The 23,885-nt window shown below is 45.6% G+C and overlaps 1 protein-coding gene across 1 annotated transcript; it reads left to right on the top strand.

Moving 5' to 3' along the window:
* Positions 1-2,822: 2,822 nt before the first annotated feature.
* LOC100409719 (sialic acid-binding Ig-like lectin 5) lies at positions 2,823-20,815 on the top strand. The gene is made up of 9 exons (XM_035283791.3): positions 2,823-2,901; positions 2,984-3,364; positions 3,552-3,830; positions 4,101-4,139; positions 5,720-5,977; positions 6,065-6,349; positions 6,551-6,650; positions 8,548-8,629; positions 20,309-20,815. The coding sequence occupies exons 1-9, from the start codon at positions 2,865-2,867 to the stop codon at positions 20,498-20,500; spliced, it is 1,653 nt and encodes a 550-aa protein (XP_035139682.2). The 5' UTR covers positions 2,823-2,864; the 3' UTR covers positions 20,501-20,815.
* Positions 20,816-23,885: the final 3,070 nt, after the last annotated feature.

Raw genomic sequence — 23,885 nt, 5'->3', positions numbered from 1 at the left:
TCACCTCAACCTCTGCCTCCTGGGTTCAAGCAATTTTCCTGCCTCAGCCTCCCAAGTAGCTGGGATTGCAGGCATGCACAACCAAACCCAACTAATTTTTTTTTTTTTGTAGTTTTAATAGAGACGGGGTTTCTCCATGTGATCAGGCTCGCCTGAAACTCCTGACCTCAGGTGATCCGCCTGCTTCGGCCTCCCAAAGTGCTGGGATTACAGGTGTGAGCCACTGTGCCCTGCCTTAGAAATCAATTAAAAAAAAAAAGACTAGTGCAATAGTGGAGAGAGATCAGGTTCAACTCGGAATACAGCAGACAAGGGGGGTTTACAGCCAAGAAGCATGGTGCAGCAGGTGTGGGAGGCTGGGTGTGCCTGTCAGTGGATGGAAAACTACTAAGAGGAGACACCCAAGATACTGGGATTCTTTCTAACTGACTTAACAGGATTCTTGCTGAAAGCAGGCACGCATGATCAGATATCAAGGGTGAGGGCTAGGGAATTTGATTAGATAGTGAATGTGATCAGATATCAAGAATCTTGCAACTGGACGAGGCAGTCCCAAGGACAAGCCTAGCCGAAAAAGGGCGCAGAGGAGCTTTCAAACGTCTGATTAAGAGGAGAGTCCTTGTGACTCTTTTGAAAAAAATACAAAATTTGGCACACATAGGATGATTTTTAGACTGAGAAATACATTAAATCACAAAATCTAAAGTGCCAAAATATGATTCAATTCAGAAAAATGGCATACTATTTTTACCAATAGTGTAGTCTACCTGTGTGGTACACTTGCATACTTTTGCCCTATATTTTTGACTGATATTTGATTGCCTTCATAATGGAGATAGTTTTTTTTTTGAGACAGAGTCTCGCTCGGTTGCCCCAGCTGTAGTGGAGGGCTGTGATCTCAGCTCACTGCAACGTCCTCCTTCTGGGTTCAAGTGATTCTTCTGCCTCAGCCTCTAGAGTAGCTGGGACTACAGGTGCCCACCACCATGCCTGGCTAATTTTTATATTTTTGGTAGAGATGGTGGTTTCACCATGCTGGCCAGGCTGGTCTCGAATTCCTGATCTCAGGTGATCCCCCGCCTAAGCCTCCCAAAGTGCTTGGGATTATAGGTGTGAGCCACTGCACCCGGCCAATATTGGAGAATAATTTTATGATATAATTTTTATAGATAGAATAGAAAGGGAAGTCGGCATTTCTTCTGGCATGATAGGTTGAAATTTGTTTTGGTCATTGATAGTTTAAGAAACTGTCTTTACTCTCACAACATGTTGGAAACAGATATTCGGCGCCGTAAAGAAAAATTAGCACTGAGACGAAGGATCTTTCAGCAACGCAATTTTTACTTCCTGGACTGCAGGAAGGGGACTCTCACTAGCCATCTTGCCACGAGAGTACAATCAACAAAGGACAAATCTATCCCTTGTGCATTTGGGGTTGTCCTTACCGCTGTGTCTGATCTCCATTGATTGGAGCCAGATTTCACAATCTAAACTAAAACCCAACTGGATAATAACTTAAAACTTTTCTAAACAGGTAAAGGCAAAGGAGAGCTGGGACATGCCTGTGAGCACGTCCAGCACAGATATCTTGGTTAAAGTACAAGGACATAGAAGGTACTATGTGCCTGTAAGCATGGCAGGTCTAACAGCTACATAGGATAGGGCTTCACAAAGAGTAATTAGCACACTTAATTTATTCTTTGACAAGAAAGGAAACTTAAAAGTGGAACTTTTTTACTTCCCACAAACATTAATCGAAATGTCTAATATTTTTTAAGATCATTGTTCATTTTTGGGAACTATCATGAAATTTCTTTTATAAAAGAGCAGTAACAATGAAGGTTATTTCCACACATTGCTTGGGCCCCTCCTGGGGATCTGAAAGGTGGACCCTGCAAGGGAGGGCACCGAAGACTGAGCTTCATCAGCCTCGTGGCGACAAATTTGCTTCTGGAGCTCCTTGATAGGGCAAGGCTTTAGAAGGGGTTTGTGTTTCATTGCCCCCCCACAAGGTCCATCAAGACGCAAACGGGACTGTGCTGTGTCCCAGAACTCCACTTAACATGAGAGAGCTTCAGCTCTCATGTTCTGACTCCCCACTAAAATTGGGTCCAAAAAAATTTGTTTTTCCAGCACTTTTGCACTTTATTTTTTAAAGCCAGGGTTTCACTCTGTTGCCCAGACTGGAATGATCATGGCTCACAGCAACGTCACACTCCTGGGCTCAGGGAATCTTCCTATTTCGGTGCCCTGAGGAGCATATAGGTGTGCCACCACACTGGCTAATAGTTTTTATTTTTTGTAGTCATGGGGTCTTGCTATGTTGCCTGGGCTGGTCTCAGACTCCTGGGCTCAAACAATCCTCCCACCTCAGCCTCCCAAAGTGCTGGGATTACAGGCATGAGCTACCATGCCTCGTCACTTTGAACATTTTAAAGCAAAGTAAAATTAGATATATCCAGAATGTTTCATGGTTTCAGCTGGAGGGTGGTTCTGACCTCTCACCTTGTCTCCAGGACCAGCCCTCGTCTCTCTTCTTTCTGCATTCACTCCCTTGGAGATCTCACTCTCCACTGAAACATCATTTGAGCGGTGATTACCTCCAGATCCCCTGGACAAGCCTCCCATCTCCTGCGGACCTCAGTATCTCCACCTGCAGTATCCAGTGGGGGTGGGAGCAGGATGGATTCCCAGCCCCCACCTCACCCTAACAGCACCCCAAGTTCCCCTTCTGGGCACGGCCACAGCTCTCACTCATACACTGGCTTCCTGTCCGGGCTTCCTCAGCCCCATGCCATATTTGGTGCATTTCCTTCCCTGACAGAGGGGCCTGGGACCCAGCTGTGGCCCTGGCGGAGGCAGTCATGCTGCCCCTGCTGCTGCTGCCCCTGCTGTGGGGGGGTGAGTGAGCTGAGGGAGGAGGAACAGGCACGGGGGTGGGAAGGAGGGCTGGAGCCGAAGCTGAGCCTCTGTGTCCCCCCAGGGTCCCTGCAGGAGAAGGCAGGGTATGAGCTGCGAGTGCAGAAGTCGGTGACGGTGCAGGAGGGCCTGTGCGTCCTTGTGCCCTGCTCCTTCTCTTACCCACGGCACTCCTGGTATTACCCTGATGAACTCTACGTCTACTGGTTCCGGGACAGGGAGAACATATACCATGGTGTTCCTGTGGCCACAAACAACCCACGCAGAACTATGAAGCAAGAGACCCAGGGCCGATTCCACCTCCTTGGGGACGTCTGGAAGAATGTCTGCTCCCTGAGGATAGAAGATGCCAGAATGGAGGACACGGGAAGCTATTTCTTCCGCATGGAGAGAGGAAGTGTAAAATATAGCTACGAAGAGAATAAGCTGCACTTGGAGGTGACAGGTATGGAGGGGCCCTAGGAGAGGACCCTAGGACGTGGAGACCCTGAATGAGAACAGGGAGGGGACTTGGGCAGTTGGAGGAGGTGCAGGACTTGAGGCAGCTCGGGGACTGAGGCCTGGCCAATGTCAGGGTCACGCCGTGCGTCCCCACCCCCTGGGGCCCAGGCATCTCCCTGTCTCCTCCTCAGCCCTGACAGAGAAACCCGACGTCCACTTTCTGGAGCCTCTGGAGTCCGGCCGCCCCGCAAGGCTGAACTGCAGCCTTCCAGGATCCTGTGAAGTGAGACGACGTCTCACATTCTCCTGGGTGGGCGGTGCCCTCAGCCCCCTGCGCCCTGAGACCACCCGCTCCCCGGTGCTCACCTTCACTCCGAGGCCCGAGGACCATGGCACCAACCTCACCTGTCAGGTGACGCTCCAAGGAGCTGAGGTGACCACGGAGAGAACTGTCCAGCTCAATGTCTCCTGTGAGTGGTGGTGGGAACACAGCTGGGTCCCCAAGGGCAGTGGGAGTGAGGGGTGTGTGTGTGTGTGTCTGTGGGTGTATGTAAGGGAGAGAGAGACAAAACAATAACCTATAAAACCTTGTGTGTGGCTCTGAGCCTTGGGATCTGGGGGGTGGGCAGGGAGTGAGCCGGGACAACCTTCCCCACTTGCTGGGTTTCTGTGGCCCCTCTCTGAGGGCCTCCGGGGCCCATGCCCATCTCACTCCTCAAGTTTATATCTTTTTATTTCAGATGCTCCACAGAACATCACCATCTTCAGGAATGGCACAGGTAGGAAAGACCCTCTGAAGCTGGGACCTGCCTCTGGGTACGTCTCTGAGCAGAGGTAGAGAATCATAGCTTGAATGGAATCTGATTTGGGAAGAGCTAGAATGAGAATTATCACTCTCTGGCTTCCAACTTCTGTGAGCCCCATGTGCAGGCACACACGCACACATGCTCATACACCACACACGCACACACATGCACATACACCACACACATGCACATACACCACACATGCACACACATACACATACACCACACAAATGCACATACACCACACATGCACATACACCACACACATGCACATACACCACACACACATATGCATACACTGCATGCACACATGCACATACACCACATACATGCACATACACCACACACGCACACATGCTCATACACCATACATGCACACACATACACCACACACATGCACATACACCACACACGCACACATGCTCATACACCATACATGCACACACATACACCACACACATGCACATACACCAGACATGCACACACATGCACATACACCACACACATGCACACACACCACACACACACTCATACGCTGCACGCACACATGCACATACACCACACACACGCACATACACCACACACTCACATATGCTCATACACCACACACACATGCACATACACCACACACACATGCACATACACCACACACACATACTCATACACTGCACACACACATGCACATACACCACATACACATGCACATGCACCACACACGCACATATGCTCATACTCCACACACACATGCTCATACACCACACTCACACACATACACCACACACACACATGCACATACATCACACACGCACATATGCTCATATACCACACACACATATGCTCATACACCACACACACACACATACACATACACCACACACATATGCTCATACACCACACATGCACAATGCTCACACACCACACATATATGCTCATACACCACAAACACACACGCACATACACCACACACACATATGCTCATACACCACACACATGCTCATACACCACACACACATGCACATACACCACACACATACATGCACATACACGTGCACATACACACACACACACGCACACACAGGTGCAGACTCATGCACTCTGCTCAAAGCAGTGAACGGACTTTAGACCCCTCCCATCTCCCATCCCTCCTGTGGTCTGGTTATTCCCACAGTCACCAAGGGTCAATCTATGCCCCTCTCATCCCAGTCAGCCCAGCTCTGTGGTTCTTTTCGTCTCACCCTTCAGGAAACTCCAGCATCCTTATTCTTAATTCCTGCTACATTAGCAGAATGTATTTCCCAATGCCACGGGGTGGGGGAGGGCGGGCCTGCCCACAGGCATGTACCAGTGAGATGTTGAGCCTCCTCTGGAGACATGAGACTCAGACACTTTCGATTCATTTCCTGAGTGTGCAAAGACCCAGCCTTTGAATCAGGATGGAACCAGCATGGACCAGGGGAGGAGAGGGAAGTCCTGGATCCTGGGAAGGAGGGAAGGATAGGGACTGTTGGCCTCCCTGGCCCCATCTCTCTTTCTCCCTCTCTCTCTCCCCAAAGCCCTAGAGATCCTGCAAAACACCTCGTTCCTTCCGGTCCTGGAGGGTCAGGCTCTGCGGCTGCTCTGTGATGCTGACAGCAACCCCCCTGCACACCTGAGCTGGTTCCAGGGCTCCCCTGCCCCAAACGCCACCCCCATCTCCAATACCGGGATCTTGGAGCTTCCTTGTGTAGGGTCTGCAGAGCAAGGAGGCTTCACCTGCCGCGCTCAGCACCTGCTGGGCTCCTTGGAAATTTTTCTGAATCTCTCAGTTTGCTGTGAGTGTGGGGACAGCTGGAGCAGGAACTGCATGGTGGTAGAGAAGTAAGAGGCTCCCTGCTGAGTCTTGTCCTCCCTCCCCACAGATTCCCCACAGCTACTGGGTCCCTCCTGCTCCTGGGAGGCTGAGGGTCTACACTGCAGCTGTTCCTTCCGAGCCCAGCCGGCTGCTTTCCTGCACTGGTGGCTCGGGGAGGAGCCGCTGGAGGGGAACAGCAGCCAGGCCTCCTTCAACGTCAGCTCCAGCTCGGCCAGGCCCTGGGCCAACAGCTCCCTGATCCTCCACGGGGGGTTTGACTCCAGCCTCAAAGTCAGTTGCAAGGCCTGGAACTTCTGTGGGTCCCAGAGTGGCTTCGTCCTGCTGCTGCCAGGTCAGGGGGTGTATTGCAGAGGGCAGGGGCTGAGGGGAGAGGCATGGGTCCCAGAGTGATGGAAGTGGGAGAGAGACGCTGAACTGGTGCTGGGAGGACAGGGTTCTTCATCTCCTGGCTGAGTAGGGGCCTGCCCAGAAGGCGGGAGGACAAGAGTCTGAGTCCAAGGAGCGAGTTATTGCGTGACCCTCTTTTCTGCAGGGAGATCGAACCTTGGGGCACAGGTGGTTCCTGCAGCCCTTGGAGGTGCTGGTGTCATGGCCCTGTTCTCTCTCTGTCTGTGCCTCCTCTTCTTTTTAATGTAAGTCTGGATCCCAGGTAAGGTACAGGGTGGTGTTGGTAGGGAGTAGGAGAGACCGAATCTCAGAAACGCAGAGCTGAGACCATAGGTGGTGATGTGTGCTTATAGTCCCAGATGCTCTGGAGGCTGAGGCAGGAGGATCGCTCGATCCTAGAGGTTGAGGCTATAGTGAGCTAGAAATGTGCCGCTGCACTCCAGCCTGGGCCACAGAGCAAGAGACCCTGTCTTGAAAGAAAAACAAAACAAAACAGAAAGCAGAACTGAGTAGATCCAGAGAGGTTTGTTTTCTTTCTTTCCTTCCTTCCTTCCTTCCTTCCTTCCTTCCTTCCTTCCTTCCTTCCTTCCTTCCTTCCTTCCTTCTTTTCTTTCTTTCTTCCCTCCTTCCTTCCTTCCTTCATTTCTTTCTTCCCTTCTTCCCTTTTCTTTCTTTCCTTCCTTCTTTCTTTCTTTCTCCTTCCTTCCTTCCTTTTCTTTTCTTCCCTCCTTCCTTCATTTCTTTCTTCCCTTCTTCCCTTTTCTTTCTCTTTCTTTCTTTCTTTCTTTCTTTTTCTTTCTTTCTCCTTCCTTCCTTCCTTCCTTCCTTCCTTCCTTCCTTCCTTCCTTCCTTCCTTCCTTCCTTCCTTCCTTTTCTTTCTTTCTTCCCTCCTTCCTTCCTTCCTTCATTTCTTTCTTCCCTTCTTCCCTTTTCTTTCTTTCTTTTTCTCTTTCTTTCTTTCCAGTAGCTTTATTGAGACACACGTTTTGTACAATTCATACACTTAGTGTACGAGTCAATGGCTTTAGGTATACTGACAGAGTTGTGCATCTGTCACCAAAATCAATTTTAGAACTTTTTCATTAGCCTAAAGTGAAATGCAAAGATATAAAGAAACCTTGCACCCCTTAGCTGTCGTTCCCCCAGCCCTAACCTATTCTCGGTCTCTGTGGATTTGGCTGTCCTGAAGTTGCAGTTGTATTTCATGTGAATGGAATCATACGATAGGGGGTCTTTTGTGGCTGGCTTCTTTCACTCAGCGTGGTGTTTTCAAGGTTCACCCATGTTGTAGCATGTATTGCTACTTTATTCCTTTTTGTTTCCAAATAATATTCCATTGTATAAATGGAATACATTTGATTTGTCCATTCAGCCACTGATGGGCATTTGGGTTGCCTTTCTTCTCGGCTACAATCAGAACACTGCTATGGCCATTCCTGCATATGTTTTCGTGTGTAAGGGGGGGTATTTATGATGGAAATTCAGTCCATGGCCACCCTGACCAAATCCCTGGGCATCTAAGAGGATGGAACCCTCACTCCCACGTGAAGAATGTCTCCAAGTTCAGTTCCAAGACCTGGATGCCTCTGTTATCCTTCCTTCCTTCCTTCCTTCCTTCCTTCCTTCCTTCCTTCCTTCCTTCCTTCCTTCCTTCCTTCCTTCCTTTCTTTCTTTCTTTCTTTCTTTCTTTCTTTCTTTCTTTCTTTATTATGCTTTAAGTTCTGGGGTACATGTGCAGATAGTGCAGGATTGTTACATAGGTATACACATGCCATGGTGGTTTGCTGCGTCCCTACCCCCATCATCTACATTAGGTATTTCTCCTAATGTTATAAATGGGATGTAATTAAACTTAAGAGCTTCTGCAAAGCAAAAGAAACTATCATTAGAGTGAACTGGCAACCAATGGAATGGGGAAAAAGTTTTGTGATCTACTCATCTGACAAAGGGCTAATATCCAGAATCTGCAAAGAACTTACACAAATTTACAAGAAAAAAACAAACAACTCCATCAAAAAGTGGGTGAAGGATATGAACAGACACTTTTCCATTGTCATTTTCACCATCTTAATGGGGGATGGGGCAGCCTGCTAACCCGTGCCTCAGTGGTCCCAGCTGCACTGTGTTGGTTTCTTTCCTTAGAGTGAAAGCCCGCAGGAAGCACGCAGCTGGGAGATCAGAGAGAATAAGTGACGAAGACCCCATTATGGGTACTGTTGCCTGGGTGAGTGGTTTGGGGATCCTCTCATGTTCATGTCCACTCAGAAAGTCTGGGCTGAGCTGCTCAGCATCCCACCAGACCCACTCCTCCCTCATCACCTGGGAGTTCTCTTCTCTCTTGTTCTCCCCTTTCATATTCTGGGGCCAGGAAATCATTATGTCCCGTCAAAGCTTCTTTCATTTTTTTCGAAATGGTGTTTCACTCTTGTTACCCAGGCTGGAGTACAGTGGTACGATCTTGGCTCACTACAACCTCCACCTCCCAGGTTCAGGAGATTCTTCTGCCTCAGCCTCCCAAGTAGCTGGAATTACAGGTGTGCACCACCATGCCTGACTAATTTTGTATTTTTAGTAGAGATGGGGTTTTGCCATGTTAGTCAGGCAGGTCTTGAACTCCTGACCTCAGGTGATCCACCTGCCTCAGCCTCCCAAAGTGCTGGGATTACAGGCATGAATTACCATGCCTGACCACCAACTTTGTTGCTAAAAGTAAAACTAACTTGTCCTCTGCTCATCTTCCCACCCCACCTCTACTGACCTCAGAACCTGCCTCGCCTCCTCCCTGCCTCCGTCTCTCATTCTAAACTTCAGGCTGCCAGAACCATCTCCCCAAAACTATTACTTCTCAGCCAGCCTGGAGCCTCAATGTTGTTTGTTCCCATTGCTTAGAGAGTCAGGGCCATGTTCCTTGTCCCACGGGGGCCACTTCAGCCTGTTTCCTGATCTCTGATTCTGCCCTTCGGCCTGGCCACGCTGGCCTCCTGTCTCCGTACAGACTTGCTGTCTTACAACTTTGAGCCCTTGCAAGTACAGTTTCTTCCACTCTTCCCCATTTCCACCAGGCTGCCTCATCCAATCCTTCCAGCTGAAATCTCAGTATCTGCCACTCTGGGAAAACCTACTCATTTCCATTCCCATCGACATCTGCCCCTTCTCTTCCGTGTTTACAGCCCTACACGAATCCCTGTCCCCATCACACATCACCACTGCCTTTACCTGTCTCCACCCCCTCATCATATCTGTGGAATTCTTGAAGGACAGGGGCTGGGGCTTCTTCAGCCCCAGCAGTTTTTTCTCACGCTGTTTCTGTCCAGCATGTCTCCTCTCCTCTTTTATAAAGTTGGTCTACCGTTGTCCCAAATGGAATTATCCAAAATTCTTAGTTCACGACCAAGCTGTTATCATTAGAACAAGCATCATTTACTTGTACTTCTTCATTTTTGTTCATAACATGACAAATAAATGCGAACCCACCATCCAACCTAAGACCTAACACGTTGATGCCAACTTACATCCACCTGTGCTCCTCCCTGATCCATTCCCAGTAACTGCTGTTGTGACCCTTGTCTTCCTGGTGTTGTCACATATATGTAGACTTAACATATAGCACTATTTAGTTTTAATTGCTTATGAATCCACGGAGGGTATCGTGTTCCCTGCACACTTATTGGACTTACCTTGTAGACTCAGTGTTGTATTATGATTCAGCCAATCGAAGTTGCCGTTGTACTGACTTTTTCTGCTTATAATATATATATAATTTTTGAGATGGAGTCTGGCTCCATCGCCCAGGCTGGAGTGCAGTGGTGCAATCTCAGCTCATTGCAACCTCTGCCTCCTGGGTTCGAGCAATTCTGCCCCAATCTCCTGAGTAGCTGGGATTAAGGCTTGTACCACCGTGCAAGGCTCATTTGTGTATTTTTGGTAGAGATGGGGTTTCTCCACGTTGACCAGGCTGCTCTCAAACTCCTGACCTGAAATGATCCACCTGCCTTGTCCTCCTAAAGTGCTGGGATTACAGGTGTGACCACTTATAATATTTTATTTGATGAGTGTACCTATTACCTAAGCACACACTGATGATGCACATTTGAGTTGTTTCCATTTGAGCCGTTCTGAACATTCTTAATCCTGTCTCATTGTATCAACACGCAAGAGCTTTTCTTTAGCACTACCTAAAGATTGAGCTGCCGAGTCACAGGGCATGTGAATGGGAATCTTTACAAGGTCATAAAAAATGGCTTTCCAAAGCCATTGTGTCCATTTATTTATGCTCTCCTCTATGCCTGGGAGATCTTGTTGATCTGCAGTCTCTCCAGCACTTGCTCTTCTCAGTTTTCTCAGTTTTGGGGGTGAGTTAAATATCTCCCTATGGCATTGATTTGCATTTCCTTGGTTAGCAATGAAGATGAAATCTCTCTCTCTGTTTTCATTGGCATAAGTGCACATGCTCTGTCAAATGCCTGGTCACACCTGGATTCCTATTGGGTGTTTGACTTTTGCTTATTGAATTTGTTGGAGGGCTTTATACATTTTTACACTATTTTTATCATTATGTGTGTTATAAATATCTTCTCCCAATGTGGAGCTTGTCTTCACTTCTTTTTTTTTTTTTTAGACAAAGTCTCACTCTGTCATCCAGGCTGGAGTGCAGTGGGGCGATCTCAGGCCACTGCAACCTCCACCTCCCAGGTTCAAGTGATTCTCCTGCCTCAGTCTCCCAAGTCACTGGGATTACAGGCACCCACCACCACGCCCAGCTAATTTTTGTGTTTTTAGTAGAGACGGGGTTTCACCATGTTTGCCAGGCTGGCCTCAAACTCCTGATCTCAGGTGATTCTCCTACCTCGGCCTGCCAAAGTTCTGACATTATAGGTGTGAACCACCATGCCTGGCCTTGTCTTCACTTCTTAAAGTGATCTTCGATGAACACAAGTTCTTAGTTGTAATATAATCATATTCACAATTCCTTCTTTTCTATTGAGTACCTTTTGGGTCTCATTAAAAAAAAAATTTCTCCCATCCTAAGATTAGAAAGATATTCAAATATAGTTTCTATTAAAAGTTTTATGCTTTTCTTTTTAATTTTTAAAAATTTTTAATGTTGCAGGTACATATTAGGTGTATATACTTATGGGGTACATGAGCTGTCTTAATACAGGCATGCAGTGTGAAATAAACACATGATGAAGAATGGGGTACCCAGCCCCTCAAGCATTGATCCGTTGAGTTGCAAACAATCCAGAAGCAACCTCAGTGTCCATCAATAGATGAATGGATAAAGAAAATGTGGTGCCTATACACCATGGAGTACTATTCAGCCATAAAAAGGAATGAGATTGGCTGGGCGCGATGCCTCAAGCCTGTAATCCCAGCACTTTGGGAGGTCGAGGTGGGTGGATCACAATGTCAAGAGATCGAGACCATCCTGGTCAACATGGTGAAATCCTGTCTCTACTAAAAATACAAAAAGATTAGCTGGGCATGGTGGCGCGTGCCTGTAGTCCCAGCTACTCAGGAGGCTGAGGCAGGAGAATTACCTGAACCCAGGAGGTGGAGGTTGTGGTGAGCTGAGATCGCGCCATTGCACTCCAGCCTGGGTAACAAGAGCGAAACTCCATCTCAAAAAAAAAAAAAAAAAAAAAAAAAAAAAGGAATGAGATCCAGTCATTTGCAACAACATGGGTAGAAGTGGTGATCATTATGTTAAGTGAAATAAGCCAGGCACAGAAAGAAAAACATTGCAAGTTTTCACGCATCTGTGGGATCTAAAAGTTTAAAAAAAATGGAACTGATGGACATAGAGAGTGTGCTTTTCTTTTGATGTCTAAGTACTCAGTCTACCTAGGGTTGATTTTAGTGCGTGGTGTGTAGTGTTGATCCATATATGTTTCTCCTTCATTCTGAACGGTCCTTCTCTCTTCTCCACTGAGCTCCATGCCAATTCTGCCATGTATTAAAATTCTATACGTGTTTGTGGGTCTCTTTCTGTGGCCTCTATTCTGTTCCAATAGTCAATTTTACTGTCTCTGAGTCATCACTGTCTATAAATTCAAAAATCAGCTCTGATATTGAGTACAGCAAAACCCCTTCCTTAATCTCCTTCGATAGTATCTTGACTATTCTTGACCCTTTTTTTCCCACTTAAATGTTAGAATCAGGTTGTCAAATTCCAAAAAATACATTGACTCTATAGCTCAATCTGGAAAGAATTTATTTGTTTACAAATTCATGCCTTCTTATCCACGACAGTAACACAGTAACAGTAGATCTCTCCCTTTAAATCTTAAGTGTAGATCTCTCCCTTTAAATCTTGTTTTTTTTTTTTTTTTTAAACACGAAGTCTTCCTCTGTCGCCAGGCTGGAGTGCAGTGGTACCATCTTGGCTTACTGCAACCTCCACCTCCCGGGTTCATGCAAGTCTCCTGCCTCAGCCTCCTGAGTATCTAGGATTACAGGTGCACAGCACCATGCCCGGCTAATATTTGTATTTTTAGTAGAGGCTGGGTTTCACCATGTTGGCCAGGCTGGATCTGCACACCTCAGTCTCCCAAAGTGCTGAGATTACAGGCATGAGCCACTGCGCCTAGCCCTTTAAAAGATATGTAAAGTTTCTTCACATAGGTCTTACACATCTTTTCTTCCTAAATACCAGTTTTTGTGGCTATTGTAAATGCTGTCTTTTTTAAAGTGCATTTTCTGATTCCCTATCAGAATGCACTTCATTTCAAAATAGATGGGGTCGATTTTTTTGTAATTAAAAAAAGTCACAAGTTGGTTTTGCATGTGTCCTTTAGAATCTTCTTGCTTCAGTAGCTGGAGAATTCTTAGATATTATTTATAAGCCTGCTGATCTCTTCTTTTTCAGAAACATAGATACCATCTGAAAAATTAGTGATAGTCCTATTTTTTTTTTTTTTTGAGACGGAGTTTCGCTCTTGTTACCCAGGCTGGACTGCAATGGCGCGATCTCGGCTCACCGCAACCTCCACCTCCTGGGTTCAGGCAATTCTCCTGCCTCAGCCTCCCGAGTAGCTGGGATTACAGGCACGAGCCACCATGCCCAGCTAATTTTTTTGCATTTTTAGTAGAGATGGGGTTTCACCATGTTGACCAGGATGGTCTCGATCTCTTGACCTCGTGATCCACCTGCCTTGGCCTCCCAGAGTGCTGGGATTACAGATATGCCTATTTTTAAGTGTCGTGGCTTTTGCTGCATCAAAGCAGCTGGATTTGATGCAAATGTAATGCTATTTTATTCAAGAATCAACTCATCCTTTTGGGCTTCAGGTACTGAGCAGGAAATACCTGTCCTCCTGTATACTCTGCAGATGCATTTTTCTTCTAAGAGATTTCAGATTTCAACAAACGACCCACTGTCCTGAATAATCAGTTTCATGAGGAAGTGAGAACATGCAAACCTAACCTCATCTGGCAGCGGAAGTCCATGTAACACCTCAGGCTTGGGGCAGTCTACAGAGGGTTTGAATAATCACCAGTTGCTTTTCATTTCCCCACCATTAGGCAACACAGAACTTCCTTTTCTTTCCTTCATTGACGGGGTTGAATTTATCCGCTGGGTTCACGCTTCACTGTAACTGTGCATCTCTTCTTAGTGACACCTACCTCCTCTGGGGCATCAGCTGTCTGGGTTTAGAGAATTATCTTAATTCTCTTGGCAAATGCAGCAAATGAAGCTCAATTACATTTTTAATTGATTTCATATCCTTCCAACTTGCTAAGCTCCCTTATTAGTTCAAATAACTCAAATAACTTGTGTATAAAAAAATAGACCACAATTAATATCTTGAAGATATTTCAACTTGTTTAAAAAAAAAAGAAAGAAAGAAATTGAAGTATTTTAAATACATTTCTTTTTCAATTAAAAACAAATCACAAATTAGGCCATGTTTGGTGGTACATGTCCATAATCCCAGAACTTTGGGAGGCTGAGGCAGGAGGATCTCTTGAGGCCAGGAGTTCGAGGCCAGGGGGTAACATCATGAGACTCCCCCCCTCCCATCTCTACAAAAAGGAAAAAAAATCACAAATTGGTCTTGGGTATTATTTAGAATCTTTTGGGATTTCAAATTAGATAATTGTATCATCTGCAAAATAATAGCCTATTTCTCCCCTTTGCCCCTGAGCACTTCCTTCCTTTTTCTTGTTTCAATATGCTGGGTGAGATCATAGTGAAAGTTGAATAGATATGGTGACCCTGGGCATCTTTTGCTACTGCTGATTTTGAAGGAAATGCACCCAATATCCTGCCACTTAACTTGTTTTTTGTTAATTTTCATCAGGTTAAAGAAGTTCCCTTCTATCACTAAATTAGTTTTTATCATAAATTTCTATTGTATTTTTTGAATGCATCTGCTGATAGGATCTTTTTCTCCTTAATCTGTAACTATGGAGAATGACAATTAAAGATTTTCTAATATGAAACTACTCTTGCGTTCCTGGGAGAAACCCATACTGTTCAAGGCATGTTTTTGTAATACCTCAATAGGTTCAATTTGATGATCTTTCGCTTAGCACTCTTGCATGGGTCAAATATACCTGCCATGGGCCGGGCGCAGTGGCTCAAGCCTGCAATCCCAGCACTTTGGGAGGCCGAGGTGGGTGGATCACGAGGTCAAGAGATCGAGACCATCCTGGTCAACACGGTGAAACCCCGTCTCTACTAAAAATACAAAAAATTAGCTGGGCATGGTGGCGCGTGCCTGTAATCCCAGCTACTCAGGAGGCTGAGGCAGGAGAATTGCCTGAAGCCAGGAGGCCGAGGTTGCGGTGAGCCGAGATTGCGCCATTGCACTCCAGCCTGGGTAACGAGAGCGAAACTCCGTTTCAAAAAAAAAAATACCTGCCATGTTCCTTTTTCTTCCTGTTTCTTTTGTTTGGGTATCAAGATAATATCAAGAAATTGGAGATTAGTCTCTTTTTCTATTATCTGGAAGAGTGTGTATAAAATTGAAATGACTTGTTTCCTGAATGACTGATAGATGTCACTTACCAAACTCCCTGGGCCTGGGGGTGTTGCTATGCGCAAGTTTCCTCGTTTAATCATCTTATGTATTCTTCAGCGAGCTTATTCTAGAGACGTGTTCATTTCACCTACGTTTTATATATGTTTTTGACAAAAGGAGATGGGTGGCATTCTCGTCTTTATATTGTTTGTTTTTTCCGAGGTTACTTCCCGTTTTAAAAATATTCCTGACATCAGTTATTTGTGACTTCTTTCTTTTTTTCTTTTCTTTTTTTTTTTAAATTTTTTATTGGATTTTAGGTTTTGGGGTACATGAGCAGAGCATGCGAGACAGTTGCGTAGGTACACACATGGCAGTGTGCTTTGCTTTTCTTCTCCCCTTCACCCACATTTGGCATTTCTCCCCAGGCTATCCCTCCCCACCTCCCCCTCCCACTGGCCCTCCCCTTTTCCCCCCAATAGACCCCAGTGTTTAGTACTCCCCTTTCTGTGTCCATGTGTTCTCATTTTTCATCACCCACCTATGAGTGAGAATATGCGGTGTTTCATTTTCTGTTCTTGTGTCAGTTTGCTGAGGATGATGTTTTCCAGATTCATCCATGTCCCTACAAACGACACAAACTCATCATTTCTGATTGCTGCATAATATTCCATGGTGTATATGTGCCACATTTTTCCAATCCAGTCTATTATCAATGGGCATTTGGGTTGATTCCAGGTCTTTGCTATTGTAAACAGTGCTGCAATGAACATTCGTGTACATGTGTCCTTATAGTAGAACGATTTATAGTCTTTTGGGTATCTTGTTAACTGCTTTCCCTATTTTATTATCAGTTTCAAGGAACCAACTTTTGGGATTGTAGAATTTTCTCACTGTATCTGTTTTCTCTTTTATTGATGTTTACTCTCACTTTCTCAGCACTTTCCCTGTACTTGTTTTGCTTTATTCTGATGATTTTGATAAATATTTAAGCTGGATGCCTTATTTGTTAGTGTATATCTTTTCATTCTCTATAAAAAGTAGGGATAAATTTCTTCAAGAACGTAATTTTCATTCTATTCCAAAAATTTTGATATTTATTATTTAAATAGCATTCAGTTATGGATATTGTTAAAAACACCATAGTGATTTCTTCTTTGAATCTTTAATTATTTGAAATTAAAAATTCCACAGCTATGAAGATTTTAAACATCCTTCACAATTAAATTCTAGGTAGATTCTTTCTGGTCAGAATACCTGGTTTTATGATATCTATTTTTAAAATTTGTTGAGACTTGATCTGTGGCCTGTACATAATGAATTTTCCTAAAAAAATACACACCTACACATTTTGCTGAGGTATTTTGACACCTTTCTATCCCACACGTATCACAGATTTCCTGTTTTTTTTCTCTTTGTCTCTTTTTATTTGAATTCTTCCTCCCAGTGGGTTTTCAATTTGGGTTCCTCAAGGCTTCTGAAGATTTAAATCCCTGAAAATGTATTTTATGCCTTTACATTTGAATTTTATTTGGCAGGATATAAATTCTAGAATTAAAGTGATTTTTCCCTTTGGTGCTTTAAACTCCACCCCGCTGTTTCTTTCATCTAGTATTGCTGTTAAGACGTCTTACGTCATTCTTAATCTCACGTATTTGTAGGTAATCCACTAGTTTTCCCTGGAAACTTTAATAATTTTCTCTTTGATTCTGATATTCTTAAGATTCACTATCCTGTATCTAGGCATGGAACTCCCTGCATCTTTTTTCTTGAACTTGTAGGGTCCTTTTAGCTGAGGTGTTTCATCTTTCTTTAACTCTGCAAATTGCATTTCCACTATTTTTTCAAATATTTACTTTCTATTTCTTTTTTATCTTACTTGAGAATTATTATTATCTAAATGTTAAAGTGGGTTTTTTTTTTTTTTCTGGACAGTCTCACTCTATTGCTTAGGATAGAATGCAGGAGCACAATCTCAACTCACTGCAACCTCTGCCTCCTGAGTTCAAGTGATTCTCATGCCTCAGCCTCCCAAGTAGCTGGGATTGCAGGCATATATCATCACGCCTCGCTAATTTTTTTTATTTTTTTAGAGCCAGGGTTTTGCCATGTTGGCCAAGCTGGTTTCGAATTCCTGACCTCAAGTGATCCGCCCACCTTGGCCTCCCAAAGTGCTGGGATTACAGGTGTGAGCCACCATGCTCAGCCAAAGTTTTCTATTTCTATCTTCCAAAAACAAATAATATATAGACAAGACCTTGGAGAAGCTAATGAACCTCCTAAGTTTTTTTGTTTGTTTGTTTGATTATCTCTTATGGAAATAGGGCAATTAATATGCTAGTATCTGTCTCAGATTGTTACAAGGAGTGTTTAGTAAAGTGACAAGCTCACAGGGAGCTCACTTATATTACTTTTTCTTCTGTCTAACAAGGAACTGCATGAAGGGAAGGCATTTGGGTGGTTTCGGTTCACTTTTTGTCCTCAGTGACAAGAACAGCATCTATCCCCAGCACTCGGCAATGAGTTATTGAGTGACAGGCTGAACGTACTGCATTATCCTATTTATTAATCTGAGCTGTGCCCTGTCTTTCAATTGTCAACGTAACCCTTTTTATTTCAACACCGCAAACTTACTGATAGACACATGTCTTTATTTCTTCCTTTGGCTGCATAATGCTGGTGTGCATAGCCACTTTTTCATTTTATTTCATCTTTCTTGCACCTAATATAGGCAGCTCTCTCCAGAAAGTCTATTTTTTTCTGACACAACGATGCCATTTTTTCCCCTGACTCTGGAGTCCTTTTAAAAAACTTTATGGCTGGGTATGGTGGCTCACGCCTGTAATCCCCGCACATTGGAAGGGCAAGGTGGGCCAGTCAGTTAGCCCAGGAGTTTGAGACAAACCTGGATAACATGTCGAAACCCCGTCTCTACAAAAATTGAAAGAAAACAAAACGAAACAAAAATTAGCTGGGAGTGGTGGTGTGCCTGTGGTCTCAGCTACTCAGGAAGTTGAGGCGAGAGGATTGCTTGAACCGGGGACGGGAGGTTGTGGTGGGACAGGATCAAACCAGCCTGGATGACAGAGTGAGACTCTGTCTCAAAAAGAAAATTCCTGAGTTCCTATTTGAAGCCTCATTGCTTTCAAGATGCTTTTCCATAGCATGTGAATGAAGGTGGGAGAGGGAAGAAATTACTTACCTGTGTCTGGGCGCCATCTTTATTGGGGGACTTAGGATCTGCTCCATTTTGTTTCTGTTTTGTGGGACCTGGGTCCAGGATCAGAATTGCTGTCTCTCTTCTGGTTTGCACGTAAGATGCCTTGTAATGTATGCTGCTGGTAGACATTTCCTTCACCTATAATCCACTCCTCCTAGCAGGCCATAGGCTGCCTAGGGCAGGGTCTGTGTCTGATTTCTTACACTGTACGTGCCCAGGACCTGAAACAGGGGAGATAGGGCTGGGTTGGAATCCTGGCCTCACCATGTGTTAGATGAATAACCCTGGGTAAGCTACTTAACCTCTCTCCACCTCAGTTTCTTTTTGTGTAAGGTAGGGATAATTAGAGTATCTTTCATACTGTTATGGTTTTTTGTGCTGATTCAATGTGGTAAGTCCTCAATAAGATCTAATCAATCACAGTTTTACAAAATTTTGAAAGAATGAGTGAATAGTTGAGTTCACAGGAAATGCATATGGACAGGTGGAGCCAGGATTTGAACCCAGTCCTGTGTGCCCTGTGCCAGGTCCTTGGCATGTACAGTGTGAGAAATTAGACACAGACCCTGACCTAGGCAGCTTGTGGCCTGCTAGGAGGAGTGGATTATAAAAGGGTGAATTGATAAATGTCACGTTAGCCCAACTTCCCCGTGGGAACCATTTGCTGTATTTTCCTCTAATTTGGTCTAATTGAGGTCTCTCTCTGGGAGTGATCATAAACTCTAGCCCTGGCTTGAATAGAAACCCCAGGGATTTGGCCATGATGTTCACAGTGTGACTTTCACAGAATACTCCTTTATCCCAGCACACGGCCTGCTGCCTAAGTGCCCAGCCTGTGACCAGGTGTCCCTTGCACAGGAATCTTGTTTATCCTGGCAGATGCCTGTAGGTAACCCCCCATCTGGGCACCGAGGAAAGAGAGCTAAGCAGATCCCCAGTTCTCCCTCCTTGGTGCCCAGATGGGGGGTTATGCACAGATGCCCTTGCAGCACTCATATGACCTGTGTCCATATTCCTACCAAGACGGTTATTCTCTAGGAGAGCCTTGACCAGAAGAGAAGTTAGGTTTAGGTATGTCAGTCAAGTGGGACACAGAAGCGACAACACAACAACACACATAAAATAACAGAAGAAGTTTATTACTCACAGGTCCCAGAGAGAAGATGGCATAGCAAGCCTTGAGGGGCAAATGGAAAGGAGGGAACTGACAAGGACACAAGTGCTCATCCAGTGGGTAGGGAGAGAGAGAGAGACAGAGAGAGACAGAGAAGTCAAAGCCTTAATTAGAGTCCAAGGGATTACCCAAGCAGGCTTCCCGCAGGTAGTTCTAACTGGGGGTTTAGAGCTGGCAGGCAGGAGTTCTGCAGAGCCACACTGTGACTGACAGGTGGTCACCACCAGATATATGTGCAGCCCATGAGGGACACAGGAGTCAGGACACCGGTGAGTCGAGTAGGTTGCATCTATATGCCCCACAGGGAGATGGTCATAGGAGGTGGTTGTATAAGGCAGACATATGGATTAACCACCTTGGGCAACTGGGAGGAGGAGGTAGAGACTGGAAATTGTGTCCATGTGACTAAGCCCTGCTTCTGGTATGAGAAAGTCCAGCTTATGGTCAAAATAAATCCCAAGGTAACATAAAAATACAAGCATGCATTATACTATGCCCGCCTCTTTATTCCTATGGTGACACTTTTCCTTCCCCTTTGCTCAGGGTTCCAGGAAGAAGCCTTGGCCAGACAGCACCAGAGACCAAGCGTCTCCTGCTGAGGATGCCCCTCGTTTGGGGGAACAACAGGAGCTCCATTATGCCTCCCTCAGCTTTTCCGAGATGAAGCTGAGGGAGCCTACGGACCAGGAAGCTCCCAGCACCACAGAGTACTCAGAGATCAAGACAAGCAAGTGAGGACTCACCCAGGGCTCAGTCCTGGCCGGGGGAACCAGAGCCTGTCTGGGAGAAAGGACAAGTCAGGGACCACTTGCTGAAGCACCAAGAGCCCTGGTGACAATGCTAACATGAACTGATGTGTACGTGCTCCAAGCAGAGCAGAAAGAAGACAGATGATGGAATTAGAGAGGTGGGCTCAAACCTGGGCCCTGGCACTGTCACCAAGCAATTCCCTGCATCCCTCCGTGCCTCAGTTTCCCACTCTGTAAATCAGAGATCATGCATCTTACCTCAAAGGTTGTTGTGACCATTAAAGAAATCAACACTGGAAATCAGTCAACACGGGTCCTGGCACTGGGTGGGGGGGCGGTCCTCAGTGCTTGCTGGTCTCTCTCTTCCTTAAACAGGAAGTTCTCTCAAGGCTGGGGATGACCAGGCACAGAAAACAGGGCAGCAATATGTTAGTGTCGATCCCCTTCCCAGAACTCTTCAAAGACTCCTTAGGAAAGGACACACACAGAAAATAAAATATAACATGGGATATTTATGTTAAATATAATCAGATAAATGCTTCAGTTAAAAGCAGAGTCCACTTGGATGGATTCCAAGTATATAATCTTTACAATACATGCATGCAAAGTACAAGAATAGAGAAGGTTAAAAGTGAAAGTATATTATGCCAATATTAATAAAAGGAAAGCTGCTGCAGTCCTATTTGGCCATATAAAATACACATTACTATATTGTTCCATTTGTATGAATGCTTAAAGCAATTATTCTTGCTTAAGAATATACACACAGGTATTGTGCTTATGGGCAAAGACAGGGAAAAAAGTAATCCCAAAGATCAGTAAGGTGGTAACTCATAAAGAAGGTCGGGGAGGGTGGGAAACAGAGGGGTTCCAAGGTTCCCGGGGTGCCCACATGTTCTGTTTCTCAGTATAAGAGATGATTACATAATGTGAATAGTAAGTGTATTTTTGGTAACACAAATATAGAAAAATATTGCAGGCTAGGAAATGTGTGATGTTCTGATAGTCATCTTCTCTTAAAGTTTTTGAAGAAAAAATAATTTTCTTTAGAAGATTATGACAAAAAGTTAAACTCATCCTTACCAAAAATCTTGATTGATTTGACAACATCAAAACTGAAACTATCACCAGGCTCGGTGGTTCATGCCTGTAATCCCAACACTTTGGGAAGTGACGCAGAAGGATCACCTGAGCCCAGGTGATTGAGACAAGCCTGGCAACATAGTGAGACCCTGTCTCTACAAAAAGAAAAAAAAGTTAGTGGGCATGGAGGCACATGCGTGTGGTCCTAGCTGATTGGAAGGCTGAGGTGGGAGGATCGCTTGAGCCCAGGAGTTAAGAACAGCCTGGGCAACATAGTAAGATCCCACCTCTATGAAAAATAAACAAAAATTAGTTGGGTATGGTGGCAGGTGCCTGTGCTCCCAGCTCTCAGGAGATCGGAGGATCCCTTGTGCCCTGGAGGTTGAGACTGCAGTGAGTGAGATCACAACACTGCACTACAGCATGGGCGATCAGCGTAATCTGGAACCTCAGAAAAATACCCTGTTCTTGTTTGTCCCTTAGCCAGGCCAGCACCATGATTCAAAGGAATGATCCTTAGGTCAACAAGAGGAGTGAGAGGAAAAGCACAGCAGTAAGTCTTTTTCCCTGACCTCTTTTTCCCAAAAAGGACCCAGCCTTTTCGAAGCCTCTCTGACTTAGGTACCCCACTGGCCTACAGCTCAGAACCTTGTGCCAGTGAACTTGTGTCTACGGCAGAGTTGGGAGTTTCCTGAACTCAGCACAGTTATATTGCAGAACCATGGACAGAGCCAAGCCCGGGCTAGTTGTTCCCCAAATCGTCCATGTGGATGGAGCGCCCCCTGGGGGTAGAACGCTGGCCTGTCTGAAATGCAGAGGTAAAGAGGTTGGAGAGTAGGGTTGGCGACATTCTGCTCTGCAGGACAGGGGTGCTGGTCAGAGGGCATCCAAGCTCCTCTGCAGTCTTCCTATGAAGACCCCCCCATTTTAGGGAAGAGAAGACTTAGCTTTAGAGAGAGAGTGCATTTCTCACAGGCCGCTGGGATCCTTGCCTCTCTGGACTGACTCTGCGCTCACTCCTTCCAGGAAACCTTCTCTGTGGCAGGCTCCATCTCTTCCTCCCTTCCTTTTCCAGCGGGTTGATAATTTGCTCTTGCTTTGAATCCCTTATTTGTGCTGCCATGGTATTCTGAACAACAGAACCTGATACGTGATCCTTTTTCATACCTGACTGTGCAAATCCTGAATCAGCTCGAAGTAATGAAGTACCTACCAGAAGCCTGGTTGTGAAGTTATATTTGGAGCTGAGGGGTCGCAGAAACGAATTCTAAGTTTTCCTTCATTCTACATGAATGGTCAGTATTTATACTGGGGAAAGGTTCCTGGGACCTCAGTAGACCACAGGATGGAGAAGGTGGTCATGAAGGGCAGAACAGACAAAGCAATGTCAGAGTTAAATGGATGTGTGTTAAGAAGGAAGAGATCTGATAAATACTGTGGCCATGGGAGGCCTATGGGGCTGAAGGGACTGTTGAAAAGTCAAAACTCACTCTGAAGGTGTGAGTTAAGGGCTTATCAGAAACCTGAGAATAAGCGGGGAGAGATACAAAAATTCAGTGACTTTCTAAACTCAAATCGACACCAGAAAACCACAGACATCACATCCAGGTCTGACGATGGAGCCAGGGCCTCAGTTCTGAGTCACAGTCTCTGACCTTGCAGGTGAGTTTCCGTTCAGCCATCCCTCCTTATGACTTCGTGTGTGATCAGGACTGGGGGGCGGAGGGGCAGAAGAAGATTCAGTTTCAGGGCTCCTGGACTCTTCTGCTCTGAGAGAGGTCTCCAAGAGTTCTAAGTGAACAGAGAAGAGTGGGGGCATGTCCCATTCATTTTCTGAGGAGGGGTAGGAATGGACGCCTTGAGGAGGCAACATCTGAGTGAGGAATGAGATGGCAGGGTCCACTGAACAGGTTGTCAGTAGGCCTGGGGTGAAAGGAGGTCAGCCTTCACTTCCCTGGTAGTTGTTTGAGAGAAGAGGACTCCTAACAGAGAGAGGAACTTGGAGCAACTCAATCCAGGAAAAGTCTCTAGCTGTCCTCCTTCTGTAGCTGCCTCGAGCTCCAGATAGAACAGACTTATCAGGATTCGTCCCAGACTCACCCCCCTCCAATCCCAAGATGCTGCTGTTGCCCCTGCTGTGCATGTGCAGGGGTAAGAGGACTGCAGGAAATGTGACTTCACAGAAGGTCCTTGGTCTTCTTTTTGTGGTACAGCTTGGAGAAATATGCAGGTTAGAATCTGTGGGTCTGAGATCTGAAGATGTGGTACAGGACAAAGCACCTCTGTAT

Source organism: Callithrix jacchus, chromosome 22 (genome assembly GCF_049354715.1).
Source record: "Callithrix jacchus isolate 240 chromosome 22, calJac240_pri, whole genome shotgun sequence".
Taxonomy (NCBI): domain Eukaryota; kingdom Metazoa; phylum Chordata; class Mammalia; order Primates; family Cebidae; genus Callithrix; species Callithrix jacchus.
Note: the sequence above shows the minus strand (reverse complement) of the source record. Positions and strands in the feature narration are given on the sequence as shown.

Excerpts from the sequence above, each read along its gene's own strand:
- LOC100409719 (XM_035283791.3), top strand. The coding sequence starts at position 2,865 with ATGCTGCCCCTGCTGCTGCTGCCCCTGCTGTGGGGGG. Across the intron at positions 4,140-5,719 it reads CATCTTCAGGAATGGCACAG|CCCTAGAGATCCTGCAAAAC; the intron begins GTAGGAAAGACC and ends CTCTCCCCAAAG. Across the intron at positions 6,651-8,547 it reads TGCCTCCTCTTCTTTTTAAT|AGTGAAAGCCCGCAGGAAGC; the intron begins GTAAGTCTGGAT and ends TTCTTTCCTTAG.